Source organism: Monopterus albus, unplaced genomic scaffold, assembly GCF_001952655.1.
Source record: "Monopterus albus unplaced genomic scaffold, M_albus_1.0 scaffold18.1, whole genome shotgun sequence".
NCBI lineage: Eukaryota > Metazoa > Chordata > Actinopteri > Synbranchiformes > Synbranchidae > Monopterus > Monopterus albus.
Genome location: NW_018127898.1, coordinates 7,089,026 through 7,111,982, shown reverse-complemented (window position 1 = coordinate 7,111,982; position 22,957 = coordinate 7,089,026). Strand labels below are relative to the sequence as shown.

The 22,957-nt window shown below is 42.1% G+C and overlaps 2 protein-coding genes across 2 annotated transcripts in view; one reads left to right on the top strand and one right to left on the bottom strand.

Moving 5' to 3' along the window:
- Positions 1-377: 377 nt before the first annotated feature.
- On the top strand, positions 378-20,166 carry dido1 (death inducer-obliterator 1). Its single transcript, XM_020592794.1, is given in 18 exon segments — positions 378-573; positions 2,103-2,195; positions 3,005-3,123; positions 3,419-4,469; positions 4,709-5,129; positions 6,095-6,472; positions 8,361-8,577; positions 11,361-11,922; positions 12,027-12,186; positions 12,359-12,475; positions 12,640-12,801; positions 13,086-13,248; positions 13,368-13,881; positions 14,080-14,227; positions 14,351-14,440; positions 14,551-14,746; positions 16,081-19,257; positions 19,260-20,166. Coding segments are annotated over 16 exon segments (7,791 nt in total). The 5' UTR covers positions 378-573; positions 2,103-2,195; positions 3,005-3,041; the 3' UTR covers positions 19,613-20,166.
- A 2,024-nt stretch (positions 20,167-22,190) lies between these two features.
- The window catches only part of LOC109956028 (opioid growth factor receptor-like), a 3,378-nt gene continuing 2,611 nt past the window's right edge, over positions 22,191-22,957 (bottom strand). The window contains exon 8 of the mRNA XM_020592805.1: positions 22,191-22,918. Within this exon, the coding sequence (XP_020448461.1) occupies positions 22,576-22,918 (343 nt within the window). The 3' untranslated portion in view covers positions 22,191-22,575. The remainder of the gene's footprint in view (positions 22,919-22,957) is intronic.

The window sequence follows — 22,957 nt, the reverse complement described above, 5'->3', positions numbered from 1 at the left end:
TCCCAAAGGGACTTGGGTTGGTTTTGGTATGTTAAATATTTTAGAACTGTACTGGACTTTTGTTTCAAATGCCAAAAGTCAAGAATTCTCACATTTCAGCTTGCTGCAAACTCTTAAAATGAATAGTTAAAATGAACTATCCCACTGTATAATAATATGATGAGGAAAAGGTTAAACAAATGCAACAAATAAGCAGTAGCCTATACTTAAGATGATTCAGATTCAGGTAGCTCAAAGTTGTTTCCAATAAAAAAAAGTCACTAATAAAAAAGCCACATATTCACTTTTGATTATCTGAATCTATAGATTTACTAATGTTAGGGTATTTATGGTGCACATTTGGCTCGATGTTATAAAATGCCAAACTACTTAAACTGGTGCGCTTAGGCCTGTCAGCCATTACCAGTCTTTGCTTAGTTCTCCTCCTGACCAATGGAGGCGCTGTAGACACATCGAGCAGATTGTGTGAACCGTCAGCCATCTGCCGCAGTCAGTTAGCTCCAGCGGGAATGGAAAATGGAGGACTGACTGATAAAAGAACGCAGGCATATCATCGGTATTTCCAAAGCTTGGGTGGGTAGAATATAATAATTTAATATTTTGATAGTGTAGCGCAGATTTTTGTGGGGTGCGTTCGGGTTGTTTTTTTGTTTTCCTGCGGATGTTGTCCTACTCCAGATGTCCGAAGCAAGGTTGAACATGATGCGTTAGCTGTGGCGTTATCGTCAGCTTGGTAACTACAATCAAACTACGCTGTTAAATGTTACTCTGCCTAGTCACAATTAGTTAGTTGGCTAACTGTATGGTTTAAACAACATAATGAATGCCACTCATGGTTCCGTTTTTCCTGGTTTTGTGTCCAATTTTTGTTATTATTTAAATGCTAATAGCTTAGCTACAGATTGAGGTCGCTCACTCGTAGTGGCTAATAGCGTTAGCCAGGCGTGCTAGGCATAAGTGTACATTTGGCAGTGCTCTGTCCCTATGTCTGTCCGTCACGAATAAGTTACAAAATGGAAACCGACGAGAAAGAGTCAAGTCTTACATATTAAACATTATACACACAGTTGCCCGGTGTGCTCCGCCTAATAATTAGCGTAAACAGTATTTTTCTCGAGCTAGTTAACGGCAACGTTAGCTAACTGTTAACTAAATGGGTCGGTTAACTTTTGAAGCTACTGGTTCGGTCGAGTGTGAGCTCTGAAGCCATCGTAGGCTGGGTCTGTTGTACATGAGGTGTAGTGTTAATGTTAATCTGTTTTCGCAGTTTGTTTTCTGTAACGTTAACGTTACCTCTCTAATACAGTCTGGATGCACGTACTTATTGGCCACATTTAACAGTATAACGTTAAGCTACGGTGTGATCGAGAATTAAAGGCTGTTGGCGTAATGTACCGCGCACCAAGGCCGTGTGCAGCTGCCCTCGTAGAGCAGCAGCCATTAGACATAGTTTGTCTATTACACTCACAATAACAGGCCATACCGCAGAAGCTGCACGCGTCAAAGTTTATAGCTTTGAGTGAATGTGCAATAGCTGTTGTTAAATTTGATTTACGCCTCGGGCCCCTCCCACCGTCCTGCTTTTCTTGAATTCACGTGGCACCGAGACGTGACCGCTCGCGCACGGCTGGAGGGAGCCAGATTCCTTCTTTATCACCATTAGTATTTGGGTTGATTTGATTTCATGTGTTAACGGTGCAGTGTACAACGCTCTTTAATAGTTTTAAAATGAGGTGTAAATGATATAGACATATTTAAACTCCAATTGTGTATGAATGCATTCGTTTATTAAATGGCTGGTCACTGAGGTTTCTAACCTGCTGTGAATTGTCAGCAAATTGCACATAATTCTGTCATGGGTTTTGCACAGCTCATATTAATTCGAGTAATTGCAAAGTTATCATTTGCAACATATGGAATCTTTAAATCTGGTATAAAGTTCAGATTTAAGTTGCAGTTTGTATATCTCCATTTTCTAGAAAACAGAAGATTTTCTTGTCATTTGCATCATATTAACTGAATTCATAACGTAATTGCAGCTCAGCCTTTCTGTGAAGCACTTTGTATTTTGTTCTTAATTTAACTTGTTCTCTTTCTGGCAGGTCATTTAACCTTATACCAAGACTCATGGTTACTGCTCCAAAGCCTTTGTTTTGTTTGAAGAAGCACTGTTGCCCATCACTGCTGAACTGCAGGTACAGATATTGGCTGTTTTCATAATGTGTGCTAAATTAAAAAATAGAAACATTTTGTCCAAAATGAAGTGCATCTTCCTTAATTTTCATTACCAGGAAAACTTAACAGTCATTCACCAGTCACAAACGGCTATAAGAGTTTTTGAATTGTGTTGGGCCACTGTAAATCTGGTTTTAGACTTTCGAGTGCCTGGCATTGGCAAATTATTAAACACGGTATTCTGCTTTTGATCTCACAGTTTGACCAATAAATTAAACTTCAGCATAAACATTAATAATGTGTATTTTTAGGTTAAAAATATTCACTGTGTTGTCATCTTCTGCCACTGTTCTTGCTATTAAATAATATTAATTTAGTCTAGACTGTTGAATGTGATGTCTGTGTACAGAAATTGCTACAGTCCCTTTGTGTGGGGAAACGTGCTACAATCGGCTTGTCATCATGCTTTCACATGGGAACTGCTTATGAAATGCAATCTACCACAAAGATACAGAAAAGAAAATCCAGCCAAAAGTTTTTAGCTTGCAGTAGGATAAACAGAAGTGAAGCAATAGATGTGACACTTACTAGGGGCTGTGTAATGACAAAAGACTTAAGTACACATTTTTATTACATTTTCATAAAGAAATGTAGCAAATTTGTAACTGTTTTGGAATGAAAATGTAAACAAGTATATTTGCATTAAGACATGGATCAATCCCAGCACTAGGTAATTAATAAATAACCTAGCAGCCCTGAGTATTTCTCCTAATATGAATTGAAAAGAGTGACTCATAGTTGGTCTCTTGTTCTTTTCTCTTAACTGTAGACATTGAGTTTGAAAGTAGTGATTGACTCCATCATCTATGGAGGAGAATGTGAACCCTGAGCTCTCTCTAGCTCCTGAGCCAGAGCAGAGCCAGGAACATATGGAGAGCTGCTCTCAAGGTACCTTGGATGAGCTTCTTCTCCTTTATGAGTAAGGGGTGGTGGGGGTGGTGTTGTAATACTAGGCACAAGTGTGGTGGCAGGTTCTGTGATTCTTTGGGCGTTTTTAAATGAAAATGTAGGGTAGGTAAGGTTCATGTCCAAGACAAGAAATCATTTTCAGTTTTGGTTTATATGTATGCATGCATGATCAAAGAATAATTAGCACTTTCTTGGAAGTATTGCTATGTTGCACTCTGGTAATTGCATGCCATGATTTCTTTTCCCATGGACTTCTTTAAATGTCTGTTTGCAGGTGTTGGAGAAGGGGATAGTGAACAGAAGGAAAAGATTCAAACTGAAAGTGAGAATGTGGCCAAAGAAACAGTAGAGGAGCCAGATAAATTGTCCAAAGCCAGCAGTGAAATAAAGAAGACTTGGGGTTTCCGTCGGTCCACTGTATTAAAGAGAGAAATGCCAGTGGAGGCAGCAACCAACAGCCCTGAAAACCGCTGTCCAGTACGGCGCAGTGGTAGGCAGTCTAAACGTACTGACAAACTAGAAGAATTCCTCTTGACAGCGAAAAGAGGGTCAAGAAAGAGCGCCCCTCCCACTTTGGAAAGTGGAGATCCTCCTTCACAAACCCCAACTGATGCTGAGACTGCCTCAGAGGCCAGCTTTGATGGCAATGCTGACACCAAGGCCATAGAAGACAAGGTAGAGTCCCCAGAGAGGAGGACAAGAAGTGGCACCACAAGGAAGCAGACCCAAAGAAAAGCTCGAGGTGCCAGACAGACCAGAGGAAGTGGCGGAGTGACAGCGAAAGATGAGGGAAGCTCTGAGAATGAGGAGGACAGCAGAGATGCCCCTAAGAAAGACGAGTTGCATCATAACAGTGAGGAGAAAAAAGATGCCAAGAGTGATCCCACTCCTGAAGCGACAGGGAGCACCAATAAAGCACAGTCTCTGTCAGAGCTGGACTCTGAGAAGAAAGAAGTTGCTGAGAAGGATGAACTTGAAGATACAAATGATAAAGTGGAAACAGAGAAGGAGACTGATGAAGACACTGCAGACAAGTGTGCGGCAATGCAGGTAAAACGTGGACCAATAAGAACTTATGTCAATAAAAAGAAGGCAGCCAATAAGAACACTGCTCCTGCTAACAAGAGTGATACTCATGTCAAGAGGGAAGCTAAGCCCAAAGTGACCCAAACTGCTGTAAAGATTCGCACGCCCCAAAAGGAAGAGGACAACGATGATGAGAATGGCTCTTCAGCATCTTCGTCATCTTCTTCTGTTGAGTCTGATGATGGAGGATATGACCCCAATGCACTTTACTGCATCTGTCGTCAGAAACACAACAAAAGGTATTAGCTATCATTGTCTTATTAGTTCTTACTTTTTTGTCCCATTGTCTACTTAAAAAAAGAAAAGATATCATTCTATATTTCACACTAAACGCAGCCATTTTGAGTTGCTACAGCCACTGTCTTGAGTCCATGTTGTCATTTTTTATTCCTAAGTCCAGTATTGGGAGAAAAAGCAGTAAGTTTGTTTTGAGATTTAAAGTTTATCAGCAAGACTACAGATATCTTGTTCTTAATAGGTTCATGATCTGCTGTGACCGCTGTGAGGAGTGGTTCCATGGAGACTGTGTGGGCATCACTGAGGCCCGTGGGCGCTTGATGGAGAGGAACGGTGAGGACTATATCTGCCCGAACTGCACTGCTAAGAAAAACCAGGTGGTTAGGCCTGCCACATCTGTCCTTTCTACAAGTACAGAGACTGGGAAGCCCAAAGCTGAGGTTGCTTCTCTGTCTTCTACTGTCACCACCTCTTTAACTGTTGAGAGAGCGACTATCAGCGGAGCAGACACCCGTCCATCAATTGTTCAGCCAGCAGCTGCAACTCTGTCTTTCACTTCTACTGGAACTGAAGAGAAAGGAGCAGAGGACCTGGGCATTAAAGGCAGGATAGAGAAAGCCACTAATCCAACTGGAAAGAAGAAGATAAAGATATTTCAGCCGGTACGTCCCCATAACTGATTGTAACTTAAACACTTGAAATAGCTGTCTTTAACTGACTGCAGCCCTAAAATTATTGTCTGAGCTGGTCTATGCATTAAGGGGCAGTGGGTGCTGAGCTCAGTTATTAAACCCATTCATTTCTATGTGTTGCATGGCTCAAGAACATCTGTGCTGTGCATGTACTGTCCCTGTGCGCTGCGTTGAAGTTAAAGTTCAACTTGGGGCGCAGCGCTCTGTGATGACACCTCGATGCGTCCAATTGCAGAGAACCTGATAGGCCACAAAGAAAATGGAGGAGAAGCTGATTTTACGTGATCCAAACCCAAAATTCTTCTTTGCTGCAGCTTGTCTCCTCTCCCTCATCAATACAACTAAAGCCAGAGTGTTTTTACTGACACGTAGATAGATACATCGTGCATCCAAGTCAGCTGTTCAAAAACTAGTTCATATCTATTAACTGGAAAGCTTTTTGGTCACCTAGCAACTGGTGGCGAACATTTATGCATGTGCGCCTCCTTCCCCTTTGCTGCGACCAACCCTCGTGGCGAGCACAGCACATACCACCTCCTATCTGAAAGCCCTTTTACTCAGTCGTCTATTGTTGCAGTGCATGTGCAGTGTTTTCCCCATCAACGTTACTATGTCATGGTTAATATTTTAATCCCTATTTTATTTTGTAAACGGGTAATACTTGAACTGGGTTTAACTCAGTTTCACTGCATCGTAGTCTTGTTTCTAGTGAATGTAGCAATGTAGATTAAGGCTCAAAAATAGAGGTCAGAGGCTCCAGTACTGCTCTGTTGTTGATACTATGACATAAATCTCTGTGGACCAACAAATAGCTTTTTACAAATCACTGTTGTTATTGGTAAGAGGAATATTAAATTTAGCATGAATTTCAGATTTCTGATGTTGTGGCAGCACTGTTTGTCACTAGTGATTTATTGTGTACTGAATTGGAGCAGGCAATACAGCAGCCAGATGAACCAAAAGCAGATCAGAAGGCCGCACCGACTGTGGACAAGGCTGCAGCGCCCACAGCAGAGCACAGAGCGCTAGAAGATACAGAGCAGAAAGTGGCATCAAACGTGGAGGTGAAAACCACGCCACCAGTGGGGATACCAGATGAGAAGGCTGGGGCAAGGGCTGAGGAGGCATCTTCCCTTCCCAAATGTATCGGGCCTGGCTGTGATAATAACGCCCAGCCAGATTCTGTATACTGTGGAAACGACTGTATCCTGAGGCATGCTGCTGCAGCCATGAAGTCCATCACTGATGTCAAAGAGCCCAAGCAGAAGGACAAGGACAAGGCTAAGGCTCAGAAAACCAAGTCGACACCAAAGGTAACTTGGACCACCTGAAATGAAATGGCCTTTGCCTGTCCTTAAAGCCTTTCAACTAGTGAGAAATGTTGTGCAGGTTTTAATATCAGTAATAGCTGTGGAAAGCACTTTAGTAGAAGTTGTATATGACTGCTAAATAATGTGCATCACAGTCATATAGATATTAGACTTTGGATCTTGTGTCTTCACCAATTTTGGTAATAATTTCTTAACATGTTTTGCTTGCTGAATGTTTCATTTATTCACTTCATTATTAGCGTGGCGTTGCAGTAGTCATGTCCTATGCTTGAGTCTGGTGCAACTATTGAAGACAAGTACTTTGATGTCCTGTCTCTGAATGATTTGAATCATAGCATAATTTGCAAGTTTTTATTTATGCCTGCATAAATAGCTGAAATGGTGCAAAAGTTTTTTTTCACTTTTGATTAGCACTAGAGCAAACATGTAACCATATCTACACAACTAACATGACCTAAAATGAACTTGCAAGTGTTATGGTCATATTTGGGATTTAATAAATTAAAAACCACATTTTAAGATTTGTGGCAGGTTTCCTTGCTGTGGTTTTATCCTTTACTTTCCAGTACTGTCAGATGAAGTCAGATCTTGATCTGTTTAGAAATCTTTGCACCTAGTCTAAAACCTATGTGGAAGCTGAATTAACTAAGAAATGGTAGCTCTTACTTTGTGATATCCGAGAGTAGCAGCTACCAGAAGCAAAGTTCTTGGGTTGTGGTCTTAACATTGGCTGTTTTGTGATATAAAACTGGATTGCATTTAAGCAGGTCAGAGCATACGCTCCATCTTGGGAGCTGGTTAATTTCAGAGATTTTGATCAAAACTATAAAATGGCTTGTCCATTGACTAGTCAGCTCAGTGGAACAATGGAGTCATCATTCCAACTGGATCATGTCATTGACAAAAGCACTGCATGCAGATTAAACTGACAAGTATTTAAAAGTGTAGAGGAATGTGTTTAGATGCCCAGAACTTGTAGTATCTGTTGTAGCCCAGTGCGGCTGCTGACAATTAATGTGTTCACTTTTTAAGAAGGTAAGATGACTTTATAGATGCATTGCCATGGGTTGAATACATTAATCATTTTTCCAGTGCACTGTATTAATTATAGATGAGCTTGTTTTTAACTATACAAATATCCAAAAGAATGTGGCTCTTAAAGCTTAATCTGTACAACATTTTTACATTACTATTACTATTTACTATTACACATTGTGTGTTTGCTGTACAAATTATTAGTAAAAGTACAGAGAGGAAATGTATTTATAGAATTCAATACTGGCAATATATTGCTACCTCATAATAACCAGACAGATTTGTGTTTTTGTGTGTGTATTTTGAGGGTTTTAATGTATTGTATAAAATTTGTGCTTCTGTTTTGTTTTAAGTAATATCATTTTCATCTGCAACAATGAAAATTATCTATTGGCATCAATAGTCCTCGTCTTGTTAGATGCTCTTCATTTGTTGCTCTTAAAAGTGATTGGCATTGGGAAGGGGGGAGTGTATTGATGAATACAGAGACATATCTTATTCTCAGGCGAAAACAAATGCTCAGGGAAATGATCTTTATAGGGTATAAACTACGAGCCAGGCCTGGAGTCTGCAGAGATGCCATTAATTTACTTTGAATTTTACTTAGTATGCAGGGGTTAGAAAGGACAAAAATAGTGTGAGTAGACCAAAGACTAAGACGTAATTTTTTTGTTGAGAAAGGGCTGAGCTTTCCTGTTTGACAGTAATTAATTGGGGAATAAAAAGCATATGTAGCTCCTGTCAAACATTTCTGTAGTAGGATTGCAATGTTAGACTGGCCTCACAAAGTACTGTTACTACAAGGCCTGAATGTGTTTTTCTTCTGTCCACCTAGGGGAGCACCGCTGGTGGGGGGAGGATGCGGAAGAGGAGCCAGGAGGAGTCTGATAGCGAGGAACACAGTCCTGATCCAGATGAGGACGATGAAGACGAGCACGCTGAGGAACAACCGCCCCCGCCGGCCACTGCATCCTGGTCCAGCGACCATAATTACATTGCAGTAACACCAGAAAAGACTACACCCATATCACCAACAGTGTTAAACAAAAAGTGTATGTATCTCTTTGAAGGTCTTGGAATTGCTGTTTTTCCATTATGAATGTGGTTCTTGTCATGCTAACATCGGTTAGAAATGAGCCATATGTTTGGGAGGAACATGATGAACTCATCTGTGACTTTTTAATGCTTTGCAAGGTGTTTTGAGTTATCAGTTTAAAGGCTTTGTTACTCAGTGAAGTGTTGACAGCTGTGGAAAAGGTAAGTGTCATCTGTGGCTTTGGGTAAGTATTTAATAATCCAGAACATATTTGTTTTCAAAGGGGCATTCTGTAGATTGCACACAGTGAAATCACGTTATAAGTGAAGGTGGAATACTACTCAGCCTGTCACAATAGTTGTGTAATGTTCTGTGGCTCTGGATGGGCTTTGACAAGTCTGACAAACCAACCCTGATGATGATATCAGGGCTGTCTCGGCTCGGGGTCATTCAAATCTTAATAGGAAGGCAGCATAACAAAATAGAGGCAGTGCTTTGAGAGATGTAGGAAGTTAGCAGACACTTATTATGGGAATTGTAAGATCCAGTGTTGGATGCTTTTTTTTCTCCTTGACCCATATGGTCTGAAAGTCAGGATACCTCGGCCTTAGCAATGAGATTTGGTAATTTCTTTAATGCCACCCTTGAATCCCTCAACTTTTTGGAAGTGCAACACTAAATTGCTGGAAGCACCCCTTATGAATACACTGGGGATAAAATGAGGGGAAAGTAGATAAAAGCTTATAAAGGAATGTGATCCCAATCTCTCAGTAGATTATCTTTAGAGGAGATGTATGGTTGTGACAGATAGAATGGTCTCTGTGCGTATTTGGGGCATGATGTAAATTACTTGCTTTATTTGCTTCTGTGAGCTTCTCCACGTCCTGGTTCATCACTTCAGCTGTTGGTCCCAATAATGCCCCCCCCCCCTCCCTTTTCAGCAGGTAGGTGTCTGACTACCCCCATGTTAATGTGGGCAGATGACGCTAATATAGCTCATAATGAGCTGTTAAGCACAGCTTTTTTTTCCCCTTAACTGCCCTTCGTTTTGTGGGTTACAAATTGAAAAAAGTCAAGTTTTTAATTCATTTTTCATATGATGCATCACTTCTCATGGGAAACTGGCTTTAAAATAAAAGGTGATTTAACAGATTTTTGGATGCCTGGATTGATTATGTGAGCAGTGTTGGCTTGCTGTAGGATATCCTGACACTTCAGCTCAAACAAATTTATACAACTGATTAATCTGTGCACACTGGAGCTGTGACACCTCAGAGCCCCGAGATGGTGAATAGTCAGAAAAGAGGGAACCTCTGGCCGACCACTCCACCCACACTGCTGTGACAGACCACACCACCTGGCGATGCTGCACTGAAGCTAAGGAAGACCACAGCCGAAGAGAAGCTCAAGTCCAGACCCAAGAGCACTGAGTCAGAGGAGGGAGATGTTTTCACACACATTTTGCACCTGATTGGATATATTTATATTGTTGGGAAAATAAGTTTCATTGAAATGTGGACTTTTCACCCCTCCTTTATAAGAGGTTTTTGAAGGCACTATAAGGATATAAAATCATAGGACAGTATCTGCTTATGTTTTGTAAATTGATCCTGTCACTTCAGGAGATCAGTATGATCAGTGATTAATGTGTGATTGGTAGTAAAATGTTGCTTAGTCATGGGCCCTATTTTGCTGTTGTGATTAGTATGATAACCTATGATCCTCAAAGTGGCTGACCTTGGTTGCTCTTGGTCTCTACTCACACATCATTATGTTTAATGTTTTATACATTTTAGTGGGTGCAGTGTGTTGTGTGGCTAATGCATATACTATTGTGGCCTTAATGTGATGTGGAGATGATAGACTAACATTGTAGATGAGTTGAAAGCGATTTTGCAAGTTGTGTTGTCATTAGGCTTGGTGCGAAGTAGTTGATGTACTTTATATATTTTATGTGAATGTTGATAAGAAATGTATTCATGTTTACTGCACCCATTATTCAAATGACAAGAATTAACCACCTCGGGTCTAGTTGTTTTGAGGTCAGATCTCATACCTTTATGAGCAGGTAATAGTTTTTATAGCTGACTTGTGATACGTTATATTTTTAGACTTGCAGGTTTAGGATGAGTAGAGTTAATTATTCCCCAATTACATTGTGATTTTTATTCAGATGCATTGTTTTGTTTTGTTTTGTTTTAGTATGCAGTGACTCAGGTGAAGTAAACATTTCAGCCTGGTTGGTTGATGCAGCTTGTCCTGTGCCAGTGAGTGAACATGGTGTTTTTAGTGTTTTCTTTAGCAGGTACTGATCATAAGGTTTTCTTAAAATTATGAACAAGACAAGTGTCAGCTCTTTATTTCCTGTTTGGATATATGCATACTGAGAGTACAGCTGTTTTATGAGGTGGTATTTAATTCCTCTTATTGAAAACTAAGGCAGCCTCTTGATATCCTAAAAGTTTTTTTTTTTACAGCACAATGTATTGGTCATCCACTAGTACAAATAAAAAAGGACTATATCTGCTTAGTTGTCAACTTTGTGTTTATTTCACAATGTTTAGTTCTTTAAATATTGTATATTTTGGCTTGTTAAAACTTTCATTACATTTTACTAATTTGTAACATTTTGTGATTTGAGTTATTGGCATTGAAGTTGGATGTTGTCATAATTTGCTTTTTTTAGTCATGGCATTTGAGTGCTACATGCCAAATGATATTCTGCATACTGTCACTACATATCACAGACCTGATATTGTAAATGATTTAAAAATGTTCTCTCTTGTTCTTGATTTGCAGCCCCTCCCAAAGAAGAGAAGCAGAGTGAGAAGGAGCACAAAGAGAAGGAAGCAGCCCCGGCTCCTGAGAAACCTTCCTTAGCATCTGCAACACCGGTCAAAGGAAACAAGAAATGCCCAACCACTAAAGTAGCCAAGGTTTCCCCAAAGCGCAAGAAGTCTTCCCCTCAAAATACCACCTCAAAAGCATCCAAGAAAACTGTGACAACTCCAAGCAAAACTGCAGCAAAGTCTAAGAAACCAAGTACTCCACCTGCCCGTCCCCCGGTTCCCTTCCCTCCAGGTCCAATCCATGTCACAGGAGCATTGAGAGTCACCAAATCAAACTTCACCATTCCTAAGAAGCAACCACAACAGAAGGACTCTCCATCCCACAGTCAGTCCTCTTCATCCTCCAGAGTCCCATCATCTCCAGTTTCTTCACCTCCCCCCAGCCACTCCTCATCCTCCAGACCCCCACATCCAGCTGCTTCAGCACCTCCTGTGTCCCCCATGCCGCCTCCGCCAAACAACCAGATGAGACAGAACATCCGCCGCTCGCTCACAGACATCCTCTATAAGAGGTAAGTGTCCCACAAAGCCCAGTTCAGGAAACCTTTATAATTTCTACAGTAAATCCTTGGCTTAACACATTCAAGCACCAGTATGCTGTCTTCCTTGCTACCAGGGTGACTGACAGTGATGATCTGAAAATGACTGAGGGTGAGGTGGGAAGGCTGGCATATGCCATTGAGAAGGAAATGTTCAACCTCTGCCTTAGCACTGACAGCAAGTACAAGAACAAATACAGGTCCCTCATGTTCAACCTGAAGGACCCTAAAAACAAAGTGAGTCAACACAGACATGCATGAAGCTTATACTTGCAAAGAAATATAATTCTGTTTGTGTTTATTAGTTTTTATTTGAAGGTATCACCTGCACCTTGAAAGACTCAGCTTTTCTCATTTTATATGACTTCCATCATGTAGAGTTGTTAAATAACTGGGGTGTTTCTCTCAGGGCTTGTTCTACAGGGTGGTGGGCGGTGAGGTTAGTCCCTTCAGACTGGTGAGACTGAGTGCTGAAGAGCTGCTTTCCAAAGAGATGTCTGAATGGAGAAAGCCTGATGCTTCTGGGGTAATGTTAATCACCTTTAACTAAATGCAAAGCATGGGGCAATGACATGTAGAATTAAGAGGTTTTGTATTTGGCATTTAGAGCACCATTTTAAACATTTACATAAAGGAGCTGTTCTATATTATGCATAAAACTGCAACAGACTGTATGGTTGTCTCCTGCAGGCCCAGTCTCCCACTACAAGACTGCATTCAGGGCAGTCCAGACTGGGCAACAGACCCGACTCTAGCTCTCATAGCATGGATATGGAGGATGCTCCACCAACATCTGATGCAGATGTATGTATCTCTGCCCCCACTTCCTCTACTCGCATGGCTTCTGCTGCTGTAAGTGGTAGCATGCTTTTCTTCTGTAGCTCTCACACCTTTTTTTCCACTTTTGCATGGAGGTCCTGGCTTTCAAACTGTAGCCAAGATATCACTATTTAGTTACGTTGCCAGCGGCCCATTCTTCATTGCAGTTTTTCTTTCTGAAGCTTTATCTTTCTTAATTGTTTGCACTAAACCTACAGTTGTGCATATCATAGTAATTGAGAATTATTGTGCTGTGTGAGGGATTATAATCTATTATAGTTGATCTGAGAATTGACAGATTCTCTTTTCTGTGTCAGGAGCAAGACGAGTCTGGCTCCACTCCTTCAGTTTCAGCACAGGCCTGTGTTGCTGAGGGGAACAGTGGCAGCAGCATGCCAGACATTTTCAGTAGCATGCTCAAAGACACCACTTCAGAACACAGGACTCATCTGTTTGACCTCAACTGTAAAATATGCACAGGTAAATAAGAGGTTGATGGTGAAAGGGTAAATATTCCTCCAGTGAATTAATAATTTGTTATATAATGATACAGTATATACAACAGATAACTTTATTAGTTTTTCCATCTTTCCCTCTAGGTCAGAAGATGGAAGATGAGCCAGCAGCTAAGAAAGCCAAACTGAACAAGAAGCCTGAAACTAAGTCACCCAGACAAGACCTACATTCATCAAGGTCAGGGGATCTCTCTCCTGTTGGCCAACCACAGGGCACAGCCTATCAGCACCAAGACCCCTTAGTCTACCAACATCCGGCCCCTTCATTGTACCAGTCCAACATGGAAGCAGCTCTCTCTGAATCACAGCCACAGCTTTACCAAGAGGAACCCAGTATGATAGCACCTCCAGCCCAGGCCTCCACAGCTGTTGCCCCCACTGTTTCCTCTGTGACCATCACCCGCAGGGACCCACGCATGGCTAGACACAGCTCTGTTGTGAATGTCACCTATACAGCTCCAGAAAAGCCCTCCAACAGCTCAGCAGAACCACTCCCATCTCCTGTTAGTCCTCTGGTGGAACTTGGACCCAAGCCACCACTGCCAATGCCCCCAGCACCACCACCTTCAGTGGCTGTTTCCAAATCAGTTAAAACAAGGTAATATTTCTCATACTGGTAATATATTTTATATATAGTGTGATAAAGGTGAGAATATAAATTTAAAATTCAGTTTTATTGGTGTTGCTGCAGTAGAGTCGCTCTGTTATGAAAAGCCCTATATATGATAAACTGTGTACAGGTCTGAGGTCTGGCTTTTGATGCTTATCTAAAAGGTAGATGGTTTTGGTTTTACAGTACATCTGAGCCTCCTCCTGAGGGTGAGACCGCAATCTTCCTCCATGGTCAAGAAAAGATTTGGAAAGGATTTATCAACATGCAGTCAGTGGCTAAGTTTGTGACCAAGGCTTATCTGGTCTCGGGATCCTTTGAACACCTGAAGGAGGTTAGTAATTGTTGCTAATTATAGGAGAAGACTAATTTGTCACATCAAATATAAATTATTAATGAATACAAAACTTTGTATAAAAGCTAAAGTACCATTCATGGTTCTGTCAATGTTGTGCAGGATTTGCCAGACACCATTCATATTGGGGGACGGATATCTCCAAACACAGTGTGGGACTATGTTGGGAAGCTGAGAACATCACTCTCCAAGGTGTGTTTGCACAAAGATCAGCTTGCAGAAAAGCACTTAACATTTTTAATTTAAAGGGCTTGATTTGCTTACATGCTGGTTTTTGCTCTCTCTTAAATCCATGCTCACAGGAGCTGTGTCTGATCCGTTTCCACCCAGCCACAGAGGAAGAGGAGGTGGCATATGTCTCTCTCTTCTCTTACTTTAGCAGCAGGAAACGCTTCGGCGTGGTGGCCAACAACAACCGCCGCATCAGAGACCTTTATCTCATCCCACTAGGCTCAAAGGACCCTTTACCCTCCAAATTATTACCATTTGATGGGCCAGGTAAGTATTTACAGGGATCCACAAATATGTCTTTGTGGTTACTTGAATGTATTTGTTTTAATGTTATCTTGTTCAGTTATGGTGTTTTTCTTTGTCTTTTCATACATGTGGTGAGTATATTTAGTTCCCAGTTTTTGGACTCAGGTTGAAATGAGAGCTATTGGATTTGTGGGTTTGAACTGTAGGGGGCACTCACACTCCTTTTTGAGTCTTTTCTGGACAATACCTCTGTGCATGTAGCAGTTGCTGTGTTCTCTGATATGTATCTGACTTTGTATGGCACATTTCTAATAAAGCAAGTTTTCATTGCAGATTGGTGCCATTTGAGTCCAATCTCACCCTGTTTTTTAAGACTTGGCTCAATTTTAACATAATTGAATGTGTATTCTCAATAAACTTCTATGAGGTAACTTGTCCATCACTTTATATTATGCTGTTGATTTTATGGTAACTTGCTGCACTGCTGGAAAAACACAGTAACATCCTTAAAAGTGCACTCCTAAATGAACAGTCAGTACATAATGCAGTCAGTGATTGCGAAACACTCTTAACACACATGGCATTTGCAGCTGCGGTAAGTAAAAGGTTGTCCATCTCAGAGGGTCTCAAACATAAGTAGATCTATTCTTGCACAGAAAATTTTGATTAAATTTATCTTTAAATTATTTAATGACTTCAAAAAAATTTGATTATACTTCTATTTGTCTGATGTTTTAGTAAACAGGCTGGTAATAATCCCAAATCAAATTTGAATAGGAACTCATTTATGGATGGATGATACTGGAATTAACCATAACAATATCATAGTTGACCATCTGGTGCAGTCATTTTAGCAATTTTGTTATGCCAACTTATGGGTGCAGTCAGCGGATCTTTTTTAGTTTGTATGTTGGGTATATCTGGCAGAACATCTACAAACCACCTCAATTATTTATCTGCAGCTGGTGCCTGTTTACCAATGAGTGCAACTTTTTTTTAACTTTGCAATTTAAAGTTGCAAACAGGTGTAACACCTACTGACTTGTTGCAAAAATGTGAGCAAGGAGTGTTGCACAGTTGTATTTGTTCTATAAAACAGATTTATGTGCTGTTTTCTGTGTGTATCAAACATTTTTAAAAGCTCTCATTTCACCTGGTGTCTACGTTAGTCACAAATGCTCACACCCTAATCACACCTTTTTGTTCTAGCAGTTTTATGGAAAGTGTGGTAGTTTTTTTTGTCAAAGTGTATCAATAAGTTGACATGGAAGTGTTTTCAATGATTCTTTTTTTTTTTTTTTTTTTTTTTTTTTTTTTTTTTTTTTTTGTTACCCTTAAAATAGTCAGCCCTGAAGGACTCGAACCAGCTCGTCCCAACCTCCTCTTGGGGCTGCTGATCTGCCAGAAAGACAGAAAGCGTGCTGGGCCTCCATTAGAAACTGAGGAGAAACGATCCAAGACTCAAACCAAAGATCCTGATGACACTGGCCTTCCAAAGCCCTCTCCTTCAGTTAGAGCAGAGAGGAGTGCACAGCAGAGTCTGGAAATTCCCTTAAGCACAACTCCTCCAGGATCACCTCCATACAGCTTCTCTGAGACCTCAAGCAGCAATGTGACAGCCTCCTCAGTCCTTTCCCTTTTGTCCTCTGTCAAAGCTCCAGCGACATCCACTGTCACAGGCAAGGACTCTCCATCCTCATCCAGCTCTGTTGCTTCTTCTGCAGCAGCTGCCACTCCTCTTCAGACCATCCTCAATACTCTTTTTAGGAAGAAAAAGCATGACTCAGATGCTTCTAACTCTCCATCTGATCAGGGAGGGGAACTCTCTATCCCACCCTGTACAATGTTAGACCCCATTGTGCAGAAGTTTGCACAGACTTCTAAAGAGAAACCGGTGGAGGAGGATGAAGATGACCGACCATATGACCCGGAAGAAGAGTATGACCCTAGCAGAGGCTACAGTGTGCCTAAGAAGCCCGTTGAGGTTGTAAGCAAACCTGAGCCAACCAAGCAGTTTGAGGTGGTAGTGAGTGAAGCTGATGATGTTGCATATGACCCAGAGGATGACTCTATCTTTGAAGAAGTTAAAACTTTAGTACCGGGTCAAGCTAAGCCTGCATCCAAATGTGTAACTGGTCCACAAAAGGTCCAGGAGATCCTTAAACAGACTGGTGATCAATCATTCCAGAAACAAGGAGAACAGCAAATTTCTTCCACAGGAACACCTGATGCCTCACTGACACTTCCAGACACGCTCTTAACTGAACCGACAAAATCCCTTTTGGCCAGTAGTCAGCTTCTGCAACTTGGCAAAAAGGTTGAGGAACTTGTGAAGTCTTCATCAGTTGCTCCCTTGATCAATCTGAGCAGAGATCCCAGACAGAGCAGAGATCCTCGCCAGCCTGCAATCGACAGGAACCTGACAGATGAACCCAAAGTGAAAGAGGAGACACCTCCTGTGTTGGCAGACTCTACTCCCCCCGCACAGCCTGTGGTTCAAAAGAGACAGCTGCCTGATGTTGCTGAACTCCCAGAGCTCTCACAAACCCCGGAGACATCACTGTCTCAAGAAGAAATAAAAAGTGAGGCACTACCTTTCGTAGAGTCAGACAAGGTGGAAGTGTCAATTCCTTTATTAGGAGAGGAGGTGGAACCTGATACTGAGGTGAACTACATGGATGAGAAAAAAGTGAAAAATGAGAAAGCTGAGCCCATCAAAATAGACACAGAGATGGACAAGTACAATATTTGGCCAAACGCTGCCAGTATTTTAAAAGCTGGTGAGGATTCAGAGTATGAGGAGAATAGCCAAGATACACCAACTACAAGTTATTATAATGAGCCTGAAAACACCTCCACAATCACATCCACAATCCCAGTACTCACTCAGTGCACAACAATGGTTGACACTCAGTCCCATCACATGCCGCATCACATGTCAGTGCCAGGTTTTGACAGCAAGTACAGACCTCCAGCTGACATTCCTCCACCATCCAACTTCCCCCCACCTCATCCAATACAGGGACAAAACATGAGGCCTCCACCAATGTCTATACCACCGCCCATGCAAGGACTTCCCCCCATATCAGGACCCCCTCCCATTCAGGGACCTCCCCCACCCATCCACGTTCCTCCGCCTGTACGTGGTCCTCCCCCCATGCAAGCTGACATCAATCAGCAGTATGGCCCACCTCCAGCTTCATACCCACCCTATCAGAACCAATGGACAGGCCAGCCACCGCAGCTGCAGCAGCATCTTCCTGGACCACCGCCACAGAATATCTTGCCGCCCAGAGGACCACCACCACCACCATTCCCCCCCATGGCCCAGAGAGGCCCTCCTCCTCAAATGTTTGATCCCTCCATTCCCCCACAGCACATTGGTCAACAAGGCCCTCCTCCAGGTCTTCCCCCACCCTCTGCTTTTGATGGACAGAACAGCTTACCTCCACCCAGATTCACTGGTCCTCCACCACCTTTTAATTTCTCTGCAAACAGAGGTCCTCCTCCACCTTTCACAGGGCCACCTCCTGGTCACTTTGATAACAGGCTTCCCCCTCTGTCCCACTTTCCAGGACCTAGGGGTCCCCCACCATCTCAGTACAGTGACCTTGGGGCCCAACCCTCAATAGTAGACCAGCCTCGAGGCCCTGTGGAACAGTATAACAAAGACACCACTGCTAACTCTTTCAGTCTAAATGTGGATCAGAATCCAAACTCTGTCCATATTTTTAAAGACAATCAAGGTCCTCTGCCAGGTCCAGGATACCGTGGGCCTCCACTTACCCAGTATGAGGACAAAAGAGGCCCACCTTCAAGTGGGGAGCCAACTGGGCAACACTTCAATCCACATCACCAGTATGGGGGCTCCAGACCACACTCCTCACCTCCACATCGAGGATCTTTTGAGGAGCATCGAGGTCCTCTCCCCCAGGAGAGTAGGCCGCTCCCTTCTCTGCCGTTTGCAGGATCAGAGCGATACTGCTTCGATAGGCACTCAGATGAGCCTAGACCTGTTCGGCACAGTGGGCCACTCCTGCCAACTCCTCCAGAGGGTCCCATAGGTCCTCCAATTCACATGGGAGGCCACAGTCCAGATATGCACAGGGATGACCACTGGCGCCGCCTCTCTCCTGAAATAAGGAGGAGAAGCAGTACCACCCGTGAGGAGTCAGAACCTCACAGTGGAGATCGCATCAGTCGCTTTGAAGGAGGGCACCGAGAACCTGCTTCTGGTCCCCTGCAACCATCTGAAGACAAACAGAGGGAGCTGTCTGAGGATCGCAGGAGGGAAAGGGAGAGGGACGTCCCCCACACTGTCAGGCCTTCATGGGACAGGGGACAAGGGAAGCATTGGAGCCGAGAGCGAGAGTGGGACAGAGGCAGAGAAAGGGACCGGGATCGAGAGCGTAGTCGAGAAAGAGACCGCAGCAGAGGGAGAGAAGGTGAGAGGCACAGGGAGACGGAGGGAGAGCGACACAGGGATCCAGAGACGGACAAGAGGAGAGACCGGGAGAGAGACAGGGAAAAAGACAGAGGGACTACGACCGTGACAGAGTGAGAAACCGTGACCGAGAACGTGACCGAGAACGTGACCGAGAGCGTGACCGTGACCGTGACCGTGACCGTGACACTGTTTATGACAGGAGACGGGACAGATCTAGAAGCAGAGAGCGAGACCGGGATCGGGAACGTGGGAAAGACCGAGGCAGGGACAGGGACAGAGAGAGGGATAGAGAGAGGGAGAGGGATAGGGATAGGGACCGGGACAAAGACAGAGGTCGCCGAGACAGGAGCAGAAGCAGGGAAAAGAGAGAGGAGAAAAAGGACAGTAAACAGTCCAAGGAGAGTGATAAAACTACAGAAAATGACAAAACAACGTCCTAGTCTCCATTTCATGGACTGCATTAGTTTTGAGAGTCTTAAATCTTTCAGCAGTTGAAATCAGTGTAAATGTTAATGAGCAGTATTTTGTTAAATTTCCAGTTTTGTTCCTACTAGAAAAATACATTTGACATTTGTATTCTTTGTCACTTCGAGGTTTGTTTGTTTAATCACTTCTGGAAAAAAACAGCTAAAGGGCCATGTAAGTTGCTTGTGTACAGTGTGTTAAGAAGCCTGCAGTTCTGTCAGAGCATTGTTTTAAAAAAGACAACAAACCTGTTCCAGACTAACACACCATTTGCGATATGTAAATATGAATGTATTTGTGTATATACTGATGTTTTTAACCATACTTTTCTAAGTAGAGAAAATAAAAGCCATATATCTGAGATGGATAATGTGAAAGGAAACGCTGTTGACACACAACTGGGTGTTTACATGTCTAACAGCTTTGAACTATAAGGCCCCAACAGTCTACAGTATACACCCTATCAGTGGTTGTTAATGGAATGTCCTGAGTTTGTTTCGGCTCAACTAATTAAACCAGTCTGATGACACTGGTGTTATGTTATTTATTACACATTTTGTGCAGACTCTTATGAATTACAGCTTGGTTCCAAAGTAATACAAAGTTTCTTTGCATTCATGTTGCTTCAATCATCCCAGAGTGAATTACATCACAGAACATTAGGCCAGTGCATACAGTAAAAAAAAATGCCTTGTGCTTTTGCAGTACTCATCCACAAAGATATTTAACTGCTTTATGATATCATAGGTCATACTTAAATCACAGTTTAAAGTAGCCTCAAAGTATTCTCAGCCCTTTGCTTTTTTACAATTTACTGTGTTGTAGATTTCATTTTAAATACATAAAATGTTGCCTCTCAATGTACACTCACAAAGTAAAAACATTTTTTAGAAATATTTGTATATTTACTGGAGATCAAAAACTGAAATCTCGTGCACAAAGTATTCACCTTAATTAAGTGCTTTGGAGAAACTTGGTACAAAATATTGAGAGCAAAGTCTTAAATGTAACCTTACAAGATGTGATAATAGCCTTATATCTGGCAGCTTCTACAAAGAGCAGACACACCTTGGGGGGCTAAAGACAAGACAGATATTGGAGGAACCTGATCCTTTAAGAACTTATATGCATGATTAAAGTGCTTGATTGATAATTTATATGTTTGTCTCTTATCCATACAGTTGAAGTCAGATGTTTACATACTTTCTTGTTAAACCTTGGCACACTTGTTTTGTCAAGTCAGTTAGGACATGTACTTTATGCTTGACAAGTATTTTTTTTTTTTTACATACACTCAGTTCGCTGCATCCTTAAACAGCCCGGAAAAGCAATTTCCAAACACCTGAAGGTACCACGTTCATTGGAAACAAACAATACTACACACGTATAAACACCATGGGAAAACGCAGCCATCATACCACTCAGGAAGGACACGTGTTCTGTCTCCTAGAGACAAACGTACTTTGGTCCAAACAGTACAAATCAATCCCAGAACAACAGCAAACCGAATACACTGGAGGAAACAGGTACCAAAGGATCTATATCCACAGTAAAACGTGTCCTATAGCTCAGCCAGGAACACGCCAATATTCCAAGACCGCCACAAAAAAGGCAGACTACGGTTTGTAACTGCACATGGGGACAGAGATCTGACCTTTTGGACAAATGTCCTCTGGTCTGATGAAACAAAAATGTAACTGTTTGCCCATAATGACCATCATTATGTCTGGAGTAAAAAGGGGGTGGCTCGCACACAGAACAACACCATTCCAACCATAAAAGCACGGGGGTGGCAGCATCATGTTGGGCTTTGCTGCAGGAGGGACTGGGGCACCTCACCAAATAGATGGCATCATGAGGAAGGAAGTGGATATATTGATGATTGGATATATTGAAGCGACATCTCAAGACATCAGCCAAGAAGTTAAAATGTGGCCACCAATGTGTCTTCCAAATGGGCAATGACCCCAAGCAGACTTCCAAAGTTGTGGCAAAATGGCTTCAGGACAACAAAGTCAAGGCATTGGAGCGGCCATCACAAAGGCCTGACCTCAATCCAATAGAACATTTGTGGGCAGAACTGAAAAAGCATGCGCGAGCAAGGAGGCCTCCAAACCTGACTCAGTTCCACCAGTTCTGTCTGGAACAGGCTCAGATTCCAGCAACTTATTGTGAGAAGCCTGTGGAAGGGATCCTGAAACGTTTGACCCAAGTTCAACAGTTTAATACTGACTGAGTGTATGTAAACTTTTGACCCATTGGGAATGTGGTGAGAGAAATAAAAGCTGAAATAAGGTGTATGTAAACATACGACTTCAACTGTAGATCACTTTACTGCAGTTGGACAGTATTATTAAATGCAACAGAGGCAGTACAAAACCACTATGGAACATTATTTTGACCATAAACTCTACTAAAACTTTGTGAAGATAATCAGATTATATATGCACTATACTGTTATTTTAAGAAGAATAAATGAATGAGTAATGTGATCATTTTCTACAAGGCAGCTTTGTAGGAAATAACATGAACATACTGAATAAGAAACAAGAATGAAAACTGAAGAAGATTTAATCACAGTGAAGCTGATGATTGCTTGTTAATTTTCACATCCTACCCAACACCATAGCACAAGTGTTTGTTTTACATAAAGCTCAGTTGTAATATAATGTAGTTTAGATCCTGCACATTTTATCAGAGCAAAAAAAAAAGATCAATTATGGAGAAAATTCCAGAAAAATTAAACGGTAAACACCAAAGTTAATAGACATTTGTACGAGTAACTATGCTGTGATTCAGTATATAGAGAGAAATGAAATGGGTCCTAGGGCTGGATAATTTAACTGCATTAATTTAGCAGACTTGCATAAGCTGTTTAAGCTTTGCAGTTATCTCCTCCATCAGCTGCTATGAAGGCAAATCTCCTGCAACTGTTGCTCTACAGATGACTCATGTCAACCTCACATGTGTCGTTTTCCCCATTCGTTCTCTTCTGTGGTTTGGACGCTGACCACATCATCTGCAGTTTCACTGGACACCACACAAACTCATCTTTAGGCTCATAGTGCAAATAAGCAAACTTGATGAGACGCCTGCGTTGCCTCTTATCGAGTACAGCAAACACAAAGTAGCTGAGGACACTCTCCTTGACACGTGGAAGTTCTCCGTTAATGAGTGTCTCCTTCAGGAAGAACAGTACCAGGGGGTATTGGTACTGAGGGTACCCCAGGGTTCCCAGGCACTTCAGGATGCGGGTGATGCGCAGGTTGTTGTGAGTGTGGCTGTCAGAGATAAACAGTAAATGTTTTTTTTTTTTTTTT